The 22,170-nt window shown below is 42.3% G+C and overlaps 1 protein-coding gene across 2 annotated transcripts in view; it reads right to left on the reverse strand.

Annotated features, from left to right (window-relative positions):
- Positions 1–22,170, reverse strand: part of prkcha (protein kinase C, eta, a) — a 239,013-nt gene that overhangs the window by 111,039 nt on the left and 105,804 nt on the right. For both annotated transcript variants that reach the window (XR_007248298.2, XM_048538173.2), the window contains exon 3: positions 2,549–2,723. Coding sequence is in view for 1 of the 2 variants with exons in the window: in XM_048538173.2 (XP_048394130.2) it covers positions 2,549–2,723 (175 nt within the window). In the remaining variant the exon portion in view is untranslated. The remainder of the gene's footprint in view (positions 1–2,548; positions 2,724–22,170) is intronic.

Genomic DNA, 22,170 nt, shown 5'->3' on the forward strand with positions numbered 1-22,170 from the left:
TGGATAAAAACAAACAGCAGGCTGATTAGGATGAAGACATCCATGGATGAGTTTTGTCTTAAAATCTTGTCATTCTCTATTACAGCACCAGAAGGTTTCTGAAACACATTCAAGAAGGCAGCTGACTACATCTTATTCCTAAGGGCATTTACAGAGGTGGAATAAACGCTGTGGCATCATCCACTTTCCTGGCATCCTGTTAATCACCCACTTGTTGGTGGCATATCTCCTTCAGTCTGAATTCTCTTAACTGCTGTCACATTACTTAGGCAGTATGTTGACCTGTTAATCTTCTTGGTGAAGGGGTTTTCCCCCAAGCGACCCCACATACCAGTGATTTCCAAACTGGTGATCATGATCCCAAGTAGGATGCAGAAACAGTGAAATGGCTCAAAATAATTAAAATTACATTTATCTCCTAGTGCCTCATATTGTTTAGGAGGTGAGAAATAGCCATTCACTAGATGAACTCCCTCACTATCATACATTTTGATTGGCTGCATTGGCTCCAACAAGGCATGCTAGGAGAGGACTATTGTTAACATAAATATGTCAAAGGTTTGTCACAGCAAATTTGTGGACAACGGCCATGGGGATGGATTTAGTATCCAGCGACAACTCGTTAACTGAGGGCTCGGGATTTTCATCACATGTTGCCATAGTTACAAGATGTTTCATCTGAGAAGTTTAAACATTTGTTATGATTGCTGGGACACTCATAACTTTTGGGCAATATACTTTAATTTACTGTTAAGAGCTGAAAGAAGGATACATCAAGGTTTCACATTTTATAACATTTCCTATAACAAATGACAGTACTACTAATTTAACACTAGTTTTATCAGCAACTTACATTTCAAAGAACAAAATGGAATATCCCATTCTTATTTTTAACGCAACCAGGAAAGCCCACAATCAGGAACATGTTACAATTTCCTTTAGGATGACATTCAGTCTAAAATAAATCTCAGCTCCCAAGAGCTTACTTCAGAAATTTTCTTTTGACAGATTATCTCTAAGTCAGTCTTCGAATGTGGAAATTTTCCTGAAGACTTGTCATTCTATTTGTAGCCAGGCAAAGATTTCACCCTTACTTCAACTTGCCACAAATTTATTCTTCCCAATCTGAGTGCTAGCTTCTGCCCATGTTCTACTGCAGAGAACTAGAGACTTCCACTCTCTCTCTCTCTCTCTCTCTCTCTCTCTCTCTGTCTTTCCCCTAAACCTGGTAAACCATTTCAATTGTGGCAGTGATATTTTGGGAAAGAGTATCATAAAGGTTTCCTCTGAACTTTTATCTCAAAACACACCATGATAGCACCATGGGAAATCACATGGGTAAAGATACTGACCATCTGTCCAAAGAATCCAATTTTCAATCATGGAATTAAATGGACAGTTTAAATTACTACTACTTAGAACCTGACATTCTCAATACTGTTCTCTTGGAGGCTCACTGTTTAAATTAAGAGGTAAAGCTGCCATAGTTCTACCAGGACCATGGGGCTGTTTCCTCATTAGAGAGAGACAACTGGTTGTGGTTTAACAAGAGAGTCACCTCACCTTAACAAGGGGAGAGATTGAGAAGGAGAGTTATTCATGGTAACCTCAGGCAGGAATTGAACTCCCACTGTTGTTGTCCCTTGCATCATAAACCAGTTATTCAGCCAGCTGAGCGAACTGACCCCCAGCTCTAGGCTGTTGCCATCGCACCTGCTTCCTAGTAAAACAAACTGATGTCCCTAAAATCTCTAACAATCGTATTATTTAAGCACATTGTCTGGCAGACTCCAGAGCAGGTCATGCAACCCCCTTTGTTTTACTCCAACTGAAGGGCACAATCCTAAAACATAAACACAATCTAATTAGTCTCAAGTATCAATTTATGTAGTGAATGATGCTAGGCTGCTTTATTGCTGTTTTGATTTTTTTTTCGGTATATGAGGTCTCATTAACTTTTAGTTTGGTAAGTGCTGCCCTAGGCCAGAGCTATCTGGGCAACTAAAGCACTACATAAATCTGCCATTTAATTTCAAATGACATCATGATTAACTATTTTGTCTTTCAAAGTGCTTATAAAAGACAAACTATATTTGTAACGCAGGAAAATGCAGCAGCAAATAAACTTCAACATCAAGGATAAGAGAATCCAAGACAACAAGGTGTGGACCTGCATGAACACAGCAGGCCAAGCAGCATCTTAGGGGCAGGAACGCTGACATTTTGGGCCTAGACATTTCTGATGAAGGGTCTAGGCCAGAAACGTCAGCTTTCCTGCTCCTTAGATGCTGCTTGGCCTGCTGTGTTCATCCAGCTCCACACTTTGTTATCTTCAACATCAAGGATAGTTATTTGCCCAAGAGCATGAGGTAATGAGTGTGTGAACACCCTTATAAGGTCACTGAAAGACAGTCCTTCGTTTTCCTGTGTTAAAAATGTCACAGATATAGGTGCCTTGACAAGTGTTTCATTTTTAGGGACTGCAACATTTAAACAGAAAGCACAATTTTATTTTTAATGCCTGTAACTTAATACGGGATCTTCCTACCATATGAATTCTCTGCAGTGAGAGCAGTATGTGGGTTGGCGCAGATACGTGGCCATGAACTTATGATTGTTGACCTGGTGAATCTTTCGTCGCATTGCTCCTTGGCGTTTTCTAGAAAATATGCGTTCCTTGAATGCTCTTTCATTTGAATTGCATTGGACTTGCTCCTCAGGATCTAAGAAGAAATTGTACAGTTTATTAATAAAAAGGAACATCAAATTTTTAAATCAGCACATTTTTCAGTTGCCTCAACCAGGGTGTGCACCTGCACCAGGCAAGTGGGGGGCAGTATAGATCAGAATAAGCCGGGCATATCCGCGACATCACTACCACTAACATTAAAGCTCATCCTACAGCAGTTTTGCACTCACCTTTCTCGATGACTTCATTTGAAAGCTGCTACATTTGGCAGCTTTTGTTGAACTTAGACAAGAGTGCATCTGATTTGTTTTATATCAGGCTGTAACATGACTCGAGAACCATTTTTGCTACTAGTCCAGGCTATTTTGGAAACCTCATGCAGATCTCTTCAAAGTATGGTTTTAATCTATGACTACTAATTAAATGACCCTCTTTAAACTATTGGTATCATGTTTCACAAGGTGGCTGTCAAGGGGTCTGAAAGAGCACATTAAGAGAAATGTATTTGACAAAATAAAACTGCTTACAAACATGGAACAATCATTACACCGTTTTCCTGACTCTTGCCCTTCCCTATTAGATAAAAGATTGCCAAAAAACTTCTCATTGAGCTGATGGTCTTGAAATTCTTTTGCCAGTTTAAAGCAGATCTACCTCCACAACCGGAGAATGATCTGCAAGATTGGGCTTTCCTGTTTTCTGAGACTGCAATTGTATACTTGGTTGCTGGTACATTGCAACATTTCTTTCACTGGAGAGCAAGTGAAGGAAGAGAATATCATAATGAAGGTGGCTTGCTTTGATTGCTGTAGTTAAGTATTTCCTGATCGAGCTGTTCAGAGATGATATGACACCTTGGAGCAGATGGGATTTAAAATTGGGTCACCTGAGTCAGAAGTAGGGACTCTACCACTGCACCACAAGAACCCTTATTGCATTACCTAAAATAGTCCTTTGGAACAAAGTGCCTGTAGCTTTGATGGGTTCATCACCAACACCACATGACAACTCCATGGTCCATGTCAACCCAGAAAACTTGGCAAATATTGGCCTTAAAAAAATTGGCTGTGCGAGAAAAGCTGATATTTCAGGAAACAACTGAGAAATAGTCCTGAAGAAAAGTCTCTGACTAAGGTTCCTACTCCAGGGAACAGCCAAATAGATTAAATTTCCTTTTGTTGGATTGGAGTGAGGAATTTGATTTGGTATTTTGCAATCTCAGTCTGTGATTCTGTTTATTTTTGTGTGAAACCCAATAATATCACATGATCCATCATGTGAATTATAAATGGAAATGTAGTGAGAAATGAATGGTCCCTACTTAAGCTGCAGTCTAATGAAAAACATCGAACATTTTTTTGCTGTGGTCTGTTTACATATTTTTGAAAGGCACTTGCACCCTTGTGGTAAAGCAACCTATTTTTCAGCAATTTCTGGAAGCATGAACTTTCTGTGATTGCTTTCTGGTTATTTTTAATACATTACATTTCTTTTCCTTGAGCTTTGTCTGTTCCACATCAATGACCTGGCAAACTGACTCAAAAATAAAGATGAATTGACACGTTGCCAACGGAAATCAATAACTCACAAGGAATGGTGCAAACTGTATTGACACCAGGACCGGTTTTCTATAAATATCGCGTTGTTTTCCCATTAAGTTTAATAATAGAGGAAGGTGGTAGAGCAAACAGGACAGCCCAGTGATGATACTGTGAATCTCATTCACTAAGGAGCAAATTCCCTCGATGGTTCTTTGCATCTAAACTTGATGCACACACTTACAGATGATGATAAATATTCACAAGCTAGCAGGCACCTTTACCACTTAAATTTTAGTCAGTGAGGCAGTTGCACTTAAATCAGCCAGTGTAATTTAATCTGACCTGAAAACTAGGCTTGTCAGAGCGGTTGAGAATTTATCTAAGTCACAACAAACACAGTTCCCTTTCCTTAAAAGAAAAATCAAAATTATAAGTAAGGTATTTTGTTTACATTTCCCATTGTTGTGTTTTGGGTCTGTATTTCAAGGACAGAGCGCTCATTCCCTACTGACCAGAAACCATTCTCAGTTTCCTTTCTCCAGACAAACAATTCACCAACTGGTTGGGTATTGTATATTATCCTCTCACTCGCATGAGCTCTACTAGACAAATTAGTTCAGTAAAATTCATTAAGTCTCATTCCGTTAAATGTACTGCTTCATAAAGCTCACAAGGTCCAGCAAGAGAAGCAAGAAACAATTAGTGATTGGAGCTGCACAAATGTTTTTAAAAATGTACATTTGTTTTTTGAACAGATTTTATTTATTATTATGTTGATGCTATTGCCTGCCTCCATGGTCTATAGAATCTTTGCTTTCAATTGTCTTCCTCACATTGTTAATTTACAAACACATTAAATAGTTGGGCAGGAAATGACTGGTTTGCTCATGAAGCCTGTCCCATGCTCAGCATTATGCTAGATTCCTCCCTGGCCCATCGTGGGCGTGTAATCTTCTGAGACAGGCAAAGAAACAGGAAAGCCCAGAGCCCAGAAGGAAATAATGCCCAAGAGAATTTCTCCCTAATTTCCTTAGTCACCAAAGCAATCCAGGATACAACACAGACTGAGTGTTTTGAGGGCTATTGCTCACCCATCTGCCACCCCCAATCTCGGGAACCCTCTGGGAGACTGCTAGGTACATGAGGGCTCCCTCTTAACATTGCTACAATTCTAATGTAATGGTGGTGGGGGGCTGGGGCAAGGTGGTTCTTAGTAGGGCAGTTAATTACTTCAGTTGCCTCTCCATTGGGCACTGAGGTTCTCAACACAGGTAAGAGCCATGGGAGTAGGAAACCATCTCACTCCCCATGCCACCAACCCATTTGTCACTTTATCTGCCCCTCAGATACCTCCAAGTAGTGAATAAAACTTAATTTGTTACCTCCCTACAGAGTGTCCAGCTGATAGTGCCACAAACATTATGCTTTAGAGGCTTCCATTTCTGCGTATATATTACAACATTGTGTAGGCAGCAAATAACACAAAATATAGTTAAGTAGCAACAAACCGTAGAGATTGTTCAACTACGGTATGGGCACGTGAAGGAAGCTGATAAACATGTCCCAATGATGTTTTATGTAGATAGTTGTTATCAGGGTACCGCACGTTGCCCCTTTTCAGGAATAAAAAAGGCAAGGCAATATTTAGGGCACGATACTATATTAGAGTATGCTGACAAAAGTCCTCTTCAGAATTACCAACTTGTCTTTTCTAGTTTCAATTTTTGATTGACCTGTTGTGCACTTCCAATGTTTCTTGAATTTACTTTTGATACCTGTCAAATCGAAACATAATTGGAGGGGCCCCATTTCCAGTGGTAATGTGAGAATCCTTACCAACCCTCTTGAAATGAATACAAAACATAGTTGGAGGAAGTGGAAACGAAAGGTTATTTTGTTGTTGGGCTTTATTGGTTTGTGTTTGCTGCCCAGCACAAACCAAAACCAAAACCTCTTCTGCACATGTGCAGAGGAGGCTCACAAGGTTGCACATTTTCTCTTGCATGCAATAAATTATCATCAAGATGATGGTGTAATGGCTAGATTACTGGGCTAGTAATCCAGAGAATCGGAGTTCAAATCTCATCATGAGAATTTGTGGGTTTGAATTCAGTTTAAAACCTATACCTAACAAGGCAAGAATAAAAAATATCTATGAAGTTGTTGGATGGACATTGAATGCCCAATTGGTTCATTAGTTTAGGCAAGGGACATGCTGACTTTAACCAGTCTGCCACAGTTGTGGATGACTCCATTCCCATGCCAACATTATTGATCTTCACACTGCAGAGAATTGTTAGCCAACAGCCTACAGGCTTGGGAGTAAAAGGCACTGTCTTGCTTCAATGTTATACGTGTGCTCACCACATAGTGGTTCAATTTAAAAAAATGCCTACTGTAACTAGAAATGAGCAGTAAATGTCAATCTTGCCAACAGCATCTTTTCTTTATTCTTTCCTGGGCTCTAAACCCTAAACTGAGTGAGACATAGGGGAAGATTGAGGCAAGTGCAGAAGTTACAGACAGCTAGTTCAATGGGCTAGGTAGACAAGAGCATGGTAGGGAAGACTGATGAATTAAACTGCATTTATTTCAATGCAAGAGGCCTGACAGGTAAGGCAGATGAACTCTGAGCACAGGTAAGAATATGGGACTAGGATATCATAGATATTTCAGAAACATGGCAGAGGGTGGATAGAAGTGGCAGTTCAATGTATCAGAGATAACAGGAACTGCAGATGCTGGAGAATCCGAGATAACAAAGTGTGGAGCTGGATGAACACAGCAGGCCAAGCAGCATCTCAGGAGCACAAAAACTGATGTTTCGGCCAAGACCCTTCATCAGAGAGGGGGATGTGGAGAGAGTTCAGAAATAAAAAGGGAGAGAGGGAGAGGCGGATCGAAGATGGATAGAGGAGAAGATAGGTGGAGAGGAGACAGACAAGTTAAAGAGTTAATCCCTGTTAAAGAGGCAGGGATGGAGCCTGTAGAAGTGAGTGTAGGTGGGGAGGTAGGGAGGGGATAGGTCAGTCCAGGGAGGACAGACAGGTCAAGGGGGTGGGATGAGGTTAGGAGGTAGGAAATGAGGGTGCAGCTTGAGGTGGGAGGAGGGGATAGGTGAGAGGGAGAACAGATTCGAGAGGTGGGGATGAACTGGGCTGGTTTTGGGATGCAGTGGGGGGAGGGAAGATTTTGAAGCTGGTGAAGTCCACATTGATACCATTGGGCTGCAGGGTTCCCAAGCGGAATATGAGTTGCTGTTCCTGCAACCTTCGGGTAGCATCATTGTGGCACTGCAGAAGGCCCAGGATGGACATGTCGCCTAAGGAATGGAAGCGGGAGTTGAAATGGTTCGCAACGGGGAGGTGCAGTTGTTGATTGTGATCCGTGCGGAGGTGTTCTGCAAAGTGGTCCCCAAGCTTCCGCTTCGTTTCCCCGATATAGAGGTAGCCACACCGGGTACAATGGATATAATATACCACATTGGCAAATGTGCAGGTGAACATCTGCTTGATGTGGAATGTCTTCTTACAGCCGGGGATGGGGGTGAGGGAGGAGGTGTGGGGGCAAGTGTAGCACTTCCTGCGGTTGCAGCGGAAAGTGCCAGGTGTGGTGGGGTTGGAGGGGAATGCCAAGAAGACTTTCCACAAGATAGGTAGAGAGGAGACAGACAAGTGAAAGAGGTGGGGATGGAGCCAGTAAAAGTGAGTGTAGGCGGGGAGGTAGGGAGGTCCTCTCCACCTATCTTCTCTTCTATCCATCTTCAATCCGTCTCCCCCCCTCCCTATTTATTTCAGAACCCTCTTCCCCTCCCCCATTTCTGATGAAGAGTCCAGGCCTGAAACATCAGTTTTCCTGCTCCTAAGATGCTGCTTGGCCTGCTGTGTTCATCCAGTTCTACACCTTGTTATCTCGGATTCTCCAGCATCTGCAGTTCCTACTGTCTCTGGGAATTCCCTACATGTCTGTGATTGGCTTGAGGTAGAATGGTCACATTGTCCCAATTAAATTGATGGCCTTCATGTCCAAGTGCACTGAGATGCGGGAAAGCTTGTTGTGTCATTTTTCTGCTAGCTGGTGTCCATGTATCCTGATGGCTACTTTCCTTCTAGTCTAACCAATGTAATGTTTTTTGCAGTCATTGCAAGATATTTTGTAAACTACATTCGTCTGCAAGTCATGGGTATGGTGTCTTTGGTCCTTGTGAGTGTTTGTCGTATTCCGGCTGTGAGTTTGTGTGCTACCATAATTCTTAGTAGTTGTGGGAATTTTGTCGTCCGTTCTGATATGCTCTTGATATAGGGTAGTGTGGCCAGTGTATTAGGGCAGACTGTGTCCTCTTGCTGTTGTCTAGAGGCCTGGTTTTCAATCCGTAATGCAATTAACAAATATTAACAAATGTGGAATTAGACCCCATGTACAAACCCACGCCGAACTGGAAATGACACAACCCACACTTATCAGACCACATCACATAAATACCAAGTCGAGTAGCACAACATCGCTTCATTACAGGCCGGACTGATGTCGTTACCTAGCCTGGTGATGAAATGGCTGTACAATAACCAGCCAGCTCAGTGACCAAGCCAACAACCTAATTTAAAAGATATTTGGACAGGTAGATGGATAGGAAAGGTTTAGAGGGATATGGACCAAATGCATGCAAATGGGACTAGATTAATTTAGGAAACCCAGTCAGTACGGACAAGTCGGATAGAATGGCCTGTTTCCACGCTGTATGACTCTATAATATTTGTTGTTCATCTGTACTGGCCCATGAACTGAGAGGCTTGTTAGGACATTTCAGATGGCTTTGAGAATCACCCACATTGTTGTGGGTCCGGAGTCGCACGTAGGCCACATCAGGTAAGGATGGCAAGCTTCCTTCCGTAAAGCATATCGGTGAACCAGGTAGGTTTTTAAGGCAACCGATAATTGTTTCCTCATCACCATTCCCGAGACGAGCTTTCAATTCTATATTTTAGTATTGAATTTGAATTCTACCAATTACCTCGGTGGGATTTGAATGCCTATCTGCACAGCATTTAGCATAGGCCTCTGGTTTATTCACAGAGAGATGTAATATACCACTGTCTCCCCAAATCATGATGAAGTATTTGTAAATGTATGCATTTGCCTATCAGCAATGCAAGTGGTCAGTGTTTTAAAACCCATTTAACACATTTCTACGCAGAAACTGCATCCACATATTTGCAGAAGTTAAAAACTCACAAAATAATATGAAGCTACTTGTAAAGGTCCGCCGACCGCAACCACAGGAAGTATCATGTGATTAACTTAAACAAAGGGTTGAAAGGATAATCACTCTCTCAAGAAGCAATTGCTTGAAAACCATGCCCCATCTGAACCATCTATCAGATTCACAATAAAAGAATTGGGAACTGTGATTGAAGGATTCAGCTTGTATATACACACACCAATCCTTTTTTAATTCAGTTGTGGGATGTGGGCATCACTGGCTGGCCAACATTTCTTGCCCATTCCCAGTTACCCTTGAGAAGGCGGTGGTGAGCTGCCTTTTTGAACCGCTGCAGTCCCGCTGCTGTGGGTTGAACCACAATGCCATTTGGGAAGGAATCCCAGGATTTTGACCCAGCAGCAGTCAAGGAACCGCAATATTATTCCAAGTCAGGATGGTGAGTGGCTTGGAGGGGAACTTGAAGATGGTGGTATTCCCAAATGTCTGCTGTCCTTGTCCTTCTAGAGGGAAGTGGCCATGGGTTTGGAAGCTGCTAAGGATTTTATTGGTGAATTTATGCAGTGTGTCTTTGTAGATAGTACACACTGCTGCTACTGAGCATCAGTGATGGAGGGAGTGAATCCTTGTGGATGTAGTGCCAATCAAGCCGGCTGCTTCGTCCAGGATGGTGTCAAGTTTCTTCAGTGTTGTTGGCACTGCAGTCATCCAGGCAAGTGGGGAGTATTCCATCACACTCCTGACTTGTGCCTTGTAGATGGCCTTGAGGAGTCAAGAGGTGAGTTACTCACTAGTATTCCCAGGCTTTGACCTGCTTATGACCACTCCTAACCCACAAGTCACCTTCAGTTATAGGTAGGATGTCTTAGGTATGTCTTTGCATGAGGTATGACAGGGATTGCAATCTTCAGTGATATAACTGCACAGAATTTGGATCAAATACCAAATGTCATATTCTTGCTGATGCAAGCTGAAGGAACAGCACTTCACCTTCCACTTAAGCATTTTACAGCCTTCTAGACCCAACATTGAGTTCAATAACTTCAGACCATAAACTCTACTCTCCATTTTAATCTCTTTCGAATGAGAGCCCATAAGTAACGTTTTATTCGTGCATTTGCTTTCAGATAGAATAGACCTTTATTGTGCTATCAATACCTATTTCTGGACCAATACTAGTATGACTCCAGTTACCTTTCGTGCCATGATATTTTTGGAATTCAGTCTCCCACTTTCTAACCTATTTCTGACATTTCCTTTGGTTCTACCTGATCTTTCTCCCTTATTCAACAGCATAAAACCCACTTACCCTCCCTCGACCACTTCATCTCCAACTGCCGTCGAGATATTAACCACCTCAACCTCTCCACCCCTCTCACCCACTCCAACCTCTCCCCTGCAGAACATGCAGCCCCCCACTCCCTCTGCTCCAATCCCAACCTCACCATCAAACCCACAGACAAGGGAGGCGCAGTTGTAGTATGGCACACTGACCTTTACATTGCTGAGGCCAGACGCCAACTCTCCGACACCTCCTCCTACCACCCCCGGATCATGACCCTACCCCTGAGCACCAAACCATCATCTCGCAAATCATTCACAATCTCATCACCTCAGGTGACCTCCCACTCACAGCCTCCAACCTCATTGTTCCCGAACTCCACATCGTCCGCTTCTATCTCCTTCCCAAAATCCACAAACCTGCCTGCCCTGGTCGACCTATTGTCTCTGCTTGCTCCTGCCCCACCAAGCTCATCTCCACATATCTGGATTCCATCTTCTCCCCCTTGGTCCAAGAACTCCCTACCTACATCCGTGACACCACCCACGCCCTCCACCTCCTCCAGAACTTCAATTCCCCGGTCCCCAACACTTCATTTTCACCATGGACATCCAGTCCCTATACACGTGTATTCCACATGCAGATGGCCTAAAAGCCTTCCGCTTCTTCCTGTCCCACATACCCGACCAGTACTCCTCCACCAACACCCTCATCCGCCTAGCCGAACTCGTGCTCATCCTCAACAACTTCTGTTTCGATTCCTCCCACTTCCTACAGACAAAGGGGGTGGCCATGGGTACCCACATGGGCCCAAGCAATGCCTGTCTCTTTGTAGGTTACGTGGAACAGTCCCTCTTTCGCACCTACACTGGCCCTAAACCCCACCTCTTCCTCTGTTACATTGATGACAGTATCGGCGCCGCCTCGTGCTCCCAAGAGGAATTCGGACAGTTCATCAACTTCACCTACACCTTCCAGTCCACCCCAACCTTAAGTTCACCTGGACCATCTCCCACACTTCCCTCACCTTCCTGGACCTCTGTCTCCATCTCAGACAATCACCAAGAAACCGATGTCCATTTCAAGCCCACCGACTCCCACAGCCACCTAGAATACACCTCCTCCCACCAACCTTCCTGCAAAAATTCCATCCCCTATTCCGAATTACTTCGCCTCTGCCACATCTGCTCCCAGGATGAGGCATTTCACTCCCGTACATCTCAGTTGTCCTCGTTCTTCAAGGACCGCAACTTCCGCCCAACAGTGGTCGAGAACGTCCTCGACTGTGTCTCCCACATTTCCCGCACCTCATCCCTCAAAGCCTGCCCCCGCAATAACCGCCAAAAGAGAATCCCCCTAGTCCTCACATACCACCCCACCAACCTCCGGATACAACGTATCATCCTCCGACACTTCCACCATCTACAATCCGAACCCACCACTAAAGACATTTTTCCAACCCCACCCTTGTCTTCCTTCCAGAGAGACCACTCTCTCCACGACTCCCTTATCCGCTCTACACTCCCCTCCAACCCCACCACACCAGACACTTTCCCCTGCAACCGCACGAAGTGCTACACCTGCTCCCACACCTCCTCCCTCACCCCCATCCCAGGCCCCAAGATGACTTTCCACATCAAGCAGATGTTCACCTGCACATCCACCAATGTGATAAACTGCATCCGCTGTAACCAGTGTGGCTTCCTCTACATCAGGGAAACCAAGTGGAAGCTTGGGGGCCGCTTTGCAGAACACCTACGCTCAGTTCACAATAAACAACTGCACCTCCCAGCCGCGAGCCATTTCAACGCCCCTCTCATTCCTGAGGTGACGTGTCCATCCTGGGCCTCCTACAGTGCCATAATTATGCCACCTGTAAGTTGCAGGAACAGCAACTCATATTCCGCTTGGGAACCCTGCAGCCCAATGGTATCAATGTGGATTTCACCAGCTTCAAAATCTCCCCTCCCCAACTGCATCCCAAAACTAGCCCAGTTCGTCCCCACCTCCCTCATTTGTTCTTCCTCTCACCGATCCCCTCCTCCCACCTCAAGCCGCACCTCTATTTCCTACCTCCTAACCTCACCCCACCTCCTTGGCCTGTCCGTCTTCCCTGGACTGACCTATCCCGTCCCTACCTCCCCACCCATACTCTCCTCTCCACCTATCTTCTCCTCTATCCATCTTCGGTCCGCCTCCCCCTCTCTCCCTATTTATTTCAGAACCATCTCCCCATCCCCCCTTTCTGATGAAGGCTCTAGGCCTGAAAAGTTAGCTTTTGTGCTCCTAAGATGCTGCTTGGCCTGCTGTGTTCATCCAGCTCTCCATCTTGTTATCTCAGATTCTCCAGCATCTGCCGTTGCCATTATCTCTGATCACAACTTTCTACCTCTCTTCAATTCCATAGAAGATTCACATTAGATTCAGAACAGTAATTCTGTTTCTCTCTCCACAAATGCTGCTAGACCTGGTGAGTTTCTCCAATACTTTGGTTTTATTTCAGATCTGCATTCTCTACAGTACATCACTTTTATTCATGTTCATGAGTGTTCATCCTGGGGCAGCAGAGGATACTTCTCATGAAAAAAGACAGAGGAGGTCTACTCATAATAAATACACGTAAGGAAGGCTACTTTCTCATTTAGGTTATCTGTCCAATGTCTATGTAATCTGAAACCATTCCAGTTATTGGTCAGTCTGCATTGTGGCACTCATCATTCTTAAATTGACTTTCCACCATTTTCAGCCTATATCCCCTTATTTTGTTGTTACATTTTGCATTGAATAGTGCTCCACATCCAATCTTTCTTGTCTACCTTTATAAGTTTTCGTCTCAGCAGCATCCTTTGGCAGCTAGAAAACCCAGTTTTTCCAGTCTTTCCTCATAGTTAAATCCATGGACATTACAAATACATATAATGTTTGTTTATTAGTTTGATTCAGATGGAGGTACTCTGACCCCTAATCAAACACTGCAGTTCTAAAGAGATACTGCATATAATCTAGGCACACCCTTTGGTGCAGTGTGAAGTAAAGATGGTCTTGCTGGGTTTGATATTCATTCAGTTCCATTTTCAAGGACAGCATACCACAACAGGGAGGCCTGAGGCCAACATGAAATTAATATAAACAGTGTTGGCTGTTGAGAGATTGTTACATGTGGAAAGACAACATGCAAATTTAATGTTGCCTCATTACCAACTCTCCAAACGCAAATATTAACCATTAGACAGCTTTAGCAATCACTGTCCCTATTCTGATCAATTCAAACAAGCTTTTGCAGTAGGACACTGAATAGATGTCGGGCCAGATATAATAGGAATTGCAGATGCTGGAGAATCCGAGATCACAAGGTGTGGAGCTGGATGAATGCAGCAGGACAAGCAGCATCTTGGGAGCAGGAAAGCTGACGTTTAGGGCTTAGACCCTTCATCAGAAATAGATGTCGGGCCACTCATTTACATAGACAGTAAAATTGCCAGAGTGCCAGAAGACCACAGGCTTACTCTGTTATTAGAGAGAGAGAGACTACAGATGGTTGTTTACCTGGAAGGTGACTACATCTCAGGTGAGAGGAGAGGTTGAGAGGGAGGGAGCAGTTACATATACAGGGATTCTAACCCCTGCTTTAGCGGGGTTTCTTCCAAGGCAGTCTGTACACTCACAGCAGAGTTAAGTGCAGCTACAACACATTAGGAACATCAAGCCTGACATTGACTTGTTTTGCCCCACTTTCATCAAAATGACCACTTTTTACCTCTCCGTCTTTTGGAGGGCATAGATTATGAATATATTTGTTGAGGCCTAGAAAACCCTGGGCTGGCTGCATTTGTTGCCCACAACCAGTTGCCTCATTTCCCTCAAGCTGCTGAAGTCCTTGGAGTTCCAAGTTCAGGAAGATGCTTGGCAGAGGAAATTTCAAGATATTGGTCCACATTGGAAACATGTGCGGCTTGGAGGGGAGTTGGAAAATGCCGTAACATTGATCGCTCTGTCAGTTGCCGGGGTCATAAAGGAGTGAAGGTCTGGTGAAGTTATCATCATAGAATCCCTACAGTGTCGAAACAGGCTCTTCGACCTAACACCCACCCTCAGAGCATCCCACCCAGACTCATTCCCCTATAATCCACCTAACCTACACATTCCTGAACAATACGGGCAATTTATCACGGCCAATCTACCTAGCCTGCACATCTTTGGACTTTGGAAGGAAACTGGAGCACCCGGAGGAAACCCACGCAGACACGGGGAGAATGTGCAAACTCCACACAGACAGTTGCCCAAGGGTGGAATCAAACCCAGGTCCCTGGCGCTGTGAGGCAGCAGTTCTAACCACTGAGCCACCGTGCCACCCTATAATCACAAATCACACACACTGTGAGCATAATGTGACTGTGACACCAAGGTGCTTCACCCTGGAAAGTCTTGTGTTTTTCCATGTTGTTTGAGCTGCACCCATCCACATAAATAGTGAATATTCCATCACATTCCTGGTGTGACATTGCAGGTGGTAGGGAATCTTGGTGTATGAAGCTCAGTAACTTATTGTGGAGAACCCAAACTGTCCCCTCCCTACAGCACAATGGTTTTTCCAGTCTATGCAAATCTGCTTTACTCTCAGGTAAGTTTTTGGTCAGTGGTGATCTCCAAGACATTTACATTGGGGACTTGGCAAGATGGGTGTTATTGAAGATTGGAAAAATTTTGGTTGTTTTCTCTTTTATTTGAGTCAGCTATTGTCAAGGATCACTGTATCATAAAATGGTGTTGATCAGTACTCCAGTTCATTCACTCATGTAAGTGAAAAAAATAACTCACTGAGACCTGTGTTTGCAATCTGGCAAAGAAAAGTAGGAACATGTTCCCACTCAGACATAGACTATGAAAACAGAAACGATAACCCCTTTCTAATTTTATCAAGCAGAGGTCCTAAGGTGCAGTGGGTCCTGCATCTGAGCCAGTTGCTCTGGGTTCATCCAGGACTTGATGGTAATGAAGGATGTGCTCACAATATTGTCAAACAGGAAAATTATCAACCTGTAAATTTTTCCAAGGTATCTATGGCAGGTAGAGGGGTGATGAGTCTCCAGGTCAGCTATGCTTGATGAGGAATGGTGCCCCTAAAATGACAAACTAATGGTCTATTTACTAGCCTGCTGGTAGGTATAGTGGGGCTGTACTCTGAGGAGAGGGTTTGTAAATTGGCCCTATACTCATTGGAGTTTCAAATAATCAGAGGTGACCTTCTTGGAACATACAAGATTCTTAGAGGACTCGACAGGGTAGATGTAGAAAGGATTTTTCCCCTATTGGGAGAGTCCAGCACCGAAAGGCATCAGGTCAGAATAAGGGGTTGCCCATTTAAGGCAGAGATGAGGATTTGTATTCTCAGGGAGCACTGAATATCTTGAAATCTTTACCACAGAGAGGTGTAAAGACTGGGTCTTGAAGTATATTCAGTGCTGAGATAGATACATTTTTAATCAGTTGAGAATGAGTGGGGAAAAGTTGGGAAAGTGAAGTTCAGGATTATCAGACAAAAACCAAAAGGGCGGTGGCTCAGTGGTTAGCACTGCTGCCTCACAGTGCCAGGGACCCAGGTTCAATTCCACCCTCGGGCGACTGTCTCTGTGGAGCTTGTTCACGTTCTCCCTGTGCCTGCAGGGTTTGCTCTGGTTTTTGCCTAAAGATGTGCAGGCTAGGTGGATTGGCTGTGCTAAATTTCCAATAGGAATGTGCAGATTAGGTCGGTTATGGGAAATTGATCTGGGTGGGATGCTCTGGGGGTTGGTGTTGACTTATTGGGCTGTAGGGGTTCTATGTTCTATGAATTGTGGATGCTGTAAATCAAGAACAAAAGCAGAAGTTTTTCAAAAAGCTCAGCAGGTCTGATAGAAACTGTGAAGAAAAAAATCAGAGTTAACATTTTGGGTCCAGTCAGCCTTCCTCAGAATGGGGAGGTCCTGAGGAATGGTCACTGGACCCGAAACATTAATACAGATTTTTTCTTCATAAATGCTGCCAGACCTGGTGAGCTTTTCCAGCAACTTCTGTTTTTGTTGTTGAGGATTATCAGATCGGCCATGATTGCATTGAATGGCAGAGTACTCTCAATGGGCTGAATGGCCTACTTTTGCTCCTCAGCCTTATGGTCATTTCCAGGAAGAATGAGCCATAGAAACAGACAAAAACATGTGCTTTATCCACCTCAAGTGCTTCTTGGTAAGAGAAAGATCCAAGTCTACATATAAACTCCATAGAAACTGCATTCCAACAACAAATGTAGGATCCAAACGCCACAAAGGTACATAAAGGTTACATTTGATTTGATTTATTGGTGATTTGACATTCTACAGAAGTTCACGCGAGTAGGATTGTTACGTCTCTTTGTGATGTCAAACAGAAATTCATTAGATTCAAATTAGATTCACTCCTGTTGAAATTCAGTGTGGAGTGCCAAAGAACAGTAACTCAGTAACTCATAAATAGTAACTCAGTTCAAGTACACAGACACTAATACCCTCCTCTCTTTTAACGGTGCCTTGCAATTGCATTACTTTTATTATATTTGCTACAAAATGTTCATTGCTATTGAAATTGCACAGTGATATATATAGATCGATGCTTCTATTTACTCATTAATGTGTGGAAACCTATCTAACATACCCACCACATAGCAGCTTGCAAATACAGATGTGGCATCCTTGCATAATGATGCAGAACAACAGAACAATCCAGTAATATGCAGATGCACCACTTTTACACAGAAGCAGCTGATGACAGACACATCATACTTGCAGGCGATACCGCAATGCATTTGCAAGCCGAGCATGACAAGTGCTTCAATTTTTTAATCTTAAGTACCCACACTGATGAAGAAGCAATGTAAGTCTTTAACATAATAACAGGAAATGATGTAGTAGATAAATCATTTCCACTGGTTGGGGATTCTAGAACTAGGGGACATGGTCTAAAAATTAGGACCAGACTATTCAGGAGAGATGTTAAGAAGCATGTCTATGCACAAATGTTGACAGAGATTCCGAACTCTCTTTCACCAATGAATGGCAGCTGGTGCTGGAATATTGTAAATTTTAAGTCTGAGAAAGACCATTTTTGTTAAGCAAAGGTCTTAAGGGAAATGGGCCAAAGGCAGGTATATGGAGTTAGGCCCCATTTCGGTCATGATCTCATGAACAGCAGAACCGGCTCAAGGGGCCGAATGGCGCACTCCTGTTCTTATGCTCCTATGCATCTGATTGATGAATCTATCTCATGTTGCTGGAAAAAATTCTCTCTCAAAATTGAAGGTTTGGTTCTTCCAAGTCAATTTTACACCCCACATCTTAAATATTTTTCATTTCTGTATTTTTTGTATTTTTCCTGCCCAGTCTGAGATGTGTACCCTTATGGAATGGAAATCACTGTAATTGGTGTAATTTTTACCGGGTTAAATGAAGTCAAACTCTATTCCATAAAAGTACTCTTTAAATTAAGGACTATTAGACATGGACCAAAGAACCAGATGCATTTAATTACAATTATGAAAGTAAAAGACAAAATACTTGCATTTATATAGCATTTTTCATAACCAACAGATGTGAAATTAAGTAATAAAAAGCTCAAACGTTCAGCAAACAATAAAAGTACAGTTTATCTTAACACAGATATAATCAGTGTTCAGATTGCACCAATTACAATTTTTAAAAAATGAATGTGAAGAAATACAACAGTTCCTATATTCAAAAAAAAGACACAGTACATAATGAGGTTATTAGTTCATCGTGTTTCTGCTAGCTGTTTGTAAGAACCAACCAACTGATCCCATTTCCATGCTTGCTCCCCCATTGACCAACTCCTTCTTCGTCATCAAGCATTTATCATCCTTAATTTGAAAAATTATTATTAAATTTGCTTCCACTATCCTTCAAGTCAGTCTATTCTAGTTCATTTCAACTCACTGTCTGAAAAACGTTTTCCTTAACTTATCTGTGGTTTATTTGCCAATTATCTTACATCTGTAAACTCTGGTTACAGATCGAGCTGCTATTTATTTCAAAACATTATCAAAACTCCCCAAGACTTTGAACAACCCAAGTTGTGCAGTTGCTTCATGTATCCAATGTGTGTCCAGGTACATTTATAGTGAATCTCCTGTGCATCCTTTGTGAAGCCTTGGCATCCTCCCTATAGTTTGGTGACCTAAATTTAACACATTATTCTAAACAAGGCTCAAATGTAATTGTTTAGCATAGCTTCCATGCTTTTATACTGTGTGCCTCCACTTATAAAACAAATCATCCTGTATTCCCTTTAAATTTCCTTCACCACCACTGTCCATAACTCTGGGCTCTCTTTCTTTAAAACTACATAATTAAATTTCATTGCCTCTCCTTGTTCATCCTCCCAAAAATAGATAATTTTGCACTTCTGTGTTAAATTTCATCCGCCATGTGTCTGCCTATTTCACCAGTCTTTACCTTCATTAAGCCTGTCACCATTCTCCTCACTGCTCACTACATTTGAGAGATTAATGTCATCTACAGTCTCTGAAATTATGCTCCATACGCCAATATCCGAACATTTATATACATAAAACACAGCAGCGGTCCCAACAATGGCCTCTATGTGGCACCGCTGCTACCTATGATGACAAATACCAGTTCACTACTATTCTTTGTTTTTGCCCCTTATTCAATGTCAATTCTATGCAGCTGCTGCCCTAATGCAATGGGCTACAATCTTGCGAAAAAGCATAATATGTTATATATCATCAGACTTCTTTTCAGAAGCCCATATATATATATACACATATCAACTGCACTACCCTTACCCATCCTATCCATTTTTTCACCAAAAATCTCAATCAAATTATTAAATTTATATTTGACAAATTCATGCAACCTTTATTTATTAATCTGTGTTTTCAAAATACTATTCTATATAATTTTATCGCAGATTAATACATCTAACAATTTCCCTGCCATTAATGCAAGATTAATTGTTGGGTTTACACCATGGTTCTGGATGTGAGTTTGCTCGCTGAGAACGAAGCTTCCAGCTCAGCGAGCAAACTCACATCCAGAACCTTACCCTGAGCTACAAATCTTCTCAAAACTCGCTTACACCATGGTCCTTGTTGAACGGGAATGCAACATTGACAATTCTCTAATCCTTTGCTATCACTCCCCTATCTGAAAAGGACTGGAAGATTGTGGCTACAACCTTTATTTCTTCAGCCACTCAAGAATCAGGTCACTCAGATGGGGTGATCTTAACATCTGGCAGTCAATTTACTCCTTTGAATTGGGTAGACAGCAACAAACATTGAAATGCTTCAGTACAAATGTACCCTCCATGCTCACCATTGAAACAGGAAATGTCTCTTTTGCTATGCTCCTATGATTCGTCATCAGTTTGACTTTCACCATGAACACAAGCTCTCTAGACTTCAAAACAGGAGCAGGCCTGGCAGGCAACAAAATAAAACTCTATAACCTGATTAATCATTTAGCAGAGTGAGGTTACTTGGTTTTTAATTGTTTGCCTTAAGCGAACATGACATTGCAGGCTTCAGAATACAGCTATTCACAAGCCTAGAGATAATTTAAAGTAATAAAACCTAGTGCCTGTTGAAATAAATACTATTTATTCTGTGCAGAGGGATAGGGTACTGGAGCTAATTCATGGATGAACAAATTCTTTACTGAATATAGACTAATCTCCTTGTCACACATAATATGATATAAATTAGCTCCAATGGAGTAATTGCACCCCAACCTATGCACACTTTGTTATGATCAGAAATTCACTTAACGCACAGAAAGAGTTCTCGCAACATAAAATTGTGAAAATCTATTTCTAACACTGGGTAAATCCAACCAAAGATTCAATTCTATAATGACTGGAACCTGGGAAAATTTGGAACTTTTTGTTGATGGGTAAAGTGGGATTGTGATTGTGAATAGTAAACCCTGACATGTTTTGAGAATGCAGGCCAATTTTCACTGGGAAAAAGACACATATTGCAACTCTTAGTTCATCTCTGGCATGTTAAAAAAAACCAGGACAGCAAAGGAAGCAGTATGCAGCAAGAATAGATAAACATGAACAACAGTAACAATACCTACTGATGCAGAATCTCAGGCATTAATGAAAATAAAACATTTTTAAGAAGAATCCTGGACCAGTCTTTGTTTTGCTGCTTCCGTTCAGTATTAAATTAAACATGCATAATTTATGTACAGGGATTAATTTTAAAAATACAACAGTTTGTCTTATCATAGTCATTTGTATCATATTATATGAATGGATTTAATGAAGCAAAGATTTTAAAGTTGTTCAGCTACATGGCTACATGTCGCCAAAGGACTAATGATGAAAGCTTCTTTGATGCCAGGAAACTGAAAGAGTGCATCTGCAAGTAATATGGGATCAAAATTGCAAGTATATGGATTGATTCATATTACTGTTCTAGGAGCATGTTAACCTTCAGTGCGTTGTTATTATGAGTTTGGTACAAATGTTGGAAAAAATATCTCCAAATCCAAATGGATGAATAATTTAAACCAGCAACTGTCTGACTTGAAAGTGCTTATTTTGGTCAAACAATCAGCTGTTGGGGATCACAGAAACAGGATGCCTCATGGTGCAGTCTTGGATGTGTAATTCCTCTCTCTTCAGTTTTTTACCTTTTTAATTTCTAAATACATGCTTGTTAATTTTTTTTCTCTCTTTAGGATAGAAGTGAATCTACTAATATTGCAAATACTCAGTCAATTGAATGTGTGTGTGTGCATGCTCTAGTTGTAATTAAGAGCAACTGACACAACTTGGGAAAAGACTAGGGCATGTATAAAAAGAAACTATCCCCTGCTTCCTCCTTTGCCAGTTGGATGCTTGTGAGATTAACACCTGTTACTGCTACAGTTATCACATTTTTCCAATTGACAAGTTCCACCTCCTCTTAGACAAGTAGATTTCTTCCAAACAAAATCTCACAAGATGGTACGAGTAACTTGAGACCTGCCATGTGATAAATGTCACACGTTTTGAAGGAAAAACGTGACAGACTTCTAAAACACTCTAACACAGCTGTTTTTCTAGACCTTCTGTTTAGGCTAGAGTTTGACCACGAGGGACAGTGTCTCTGTAATGGCAAAAATGGGTCTGCCTGGCAGTCTAAATTGCAGCCCCAGACTGACTGAAGTGGACACATTTCACGTGTGTGTGGTTAATGGATGCAGCTGGCCAATAAAATCATCAGCTTTTTTTTTGATTCATTCACAGAATGAGGACATCGCTGGCCATGCAGCATTTATCGTTCATCTCTAATTTCCCAGAGGGCAGTTAAGAGTCAGCCACATTGCTGTGGGTTTGGAGTCACATGTTGGCCAGACAAGGTAGGGATGGCAGCATATTTAGGAGCAGGAAAGCTGAC

The sequence above is a fragment of the Stegostoma tigrinum genome, chromosome 10 (assembly GCF_030684315.1).
Source record: "Stegostoma tigrinum isolate sSteTig4 chromosome 10, sSteTig4.hap1, whole genome shotgun sequence".
NCBI lineage: Eukaryota > Metazoa > Chordata > Chondrichthyes > Orectolobiformes > Stegostomatidae > Stegostoma > Stegostoma tigrinum.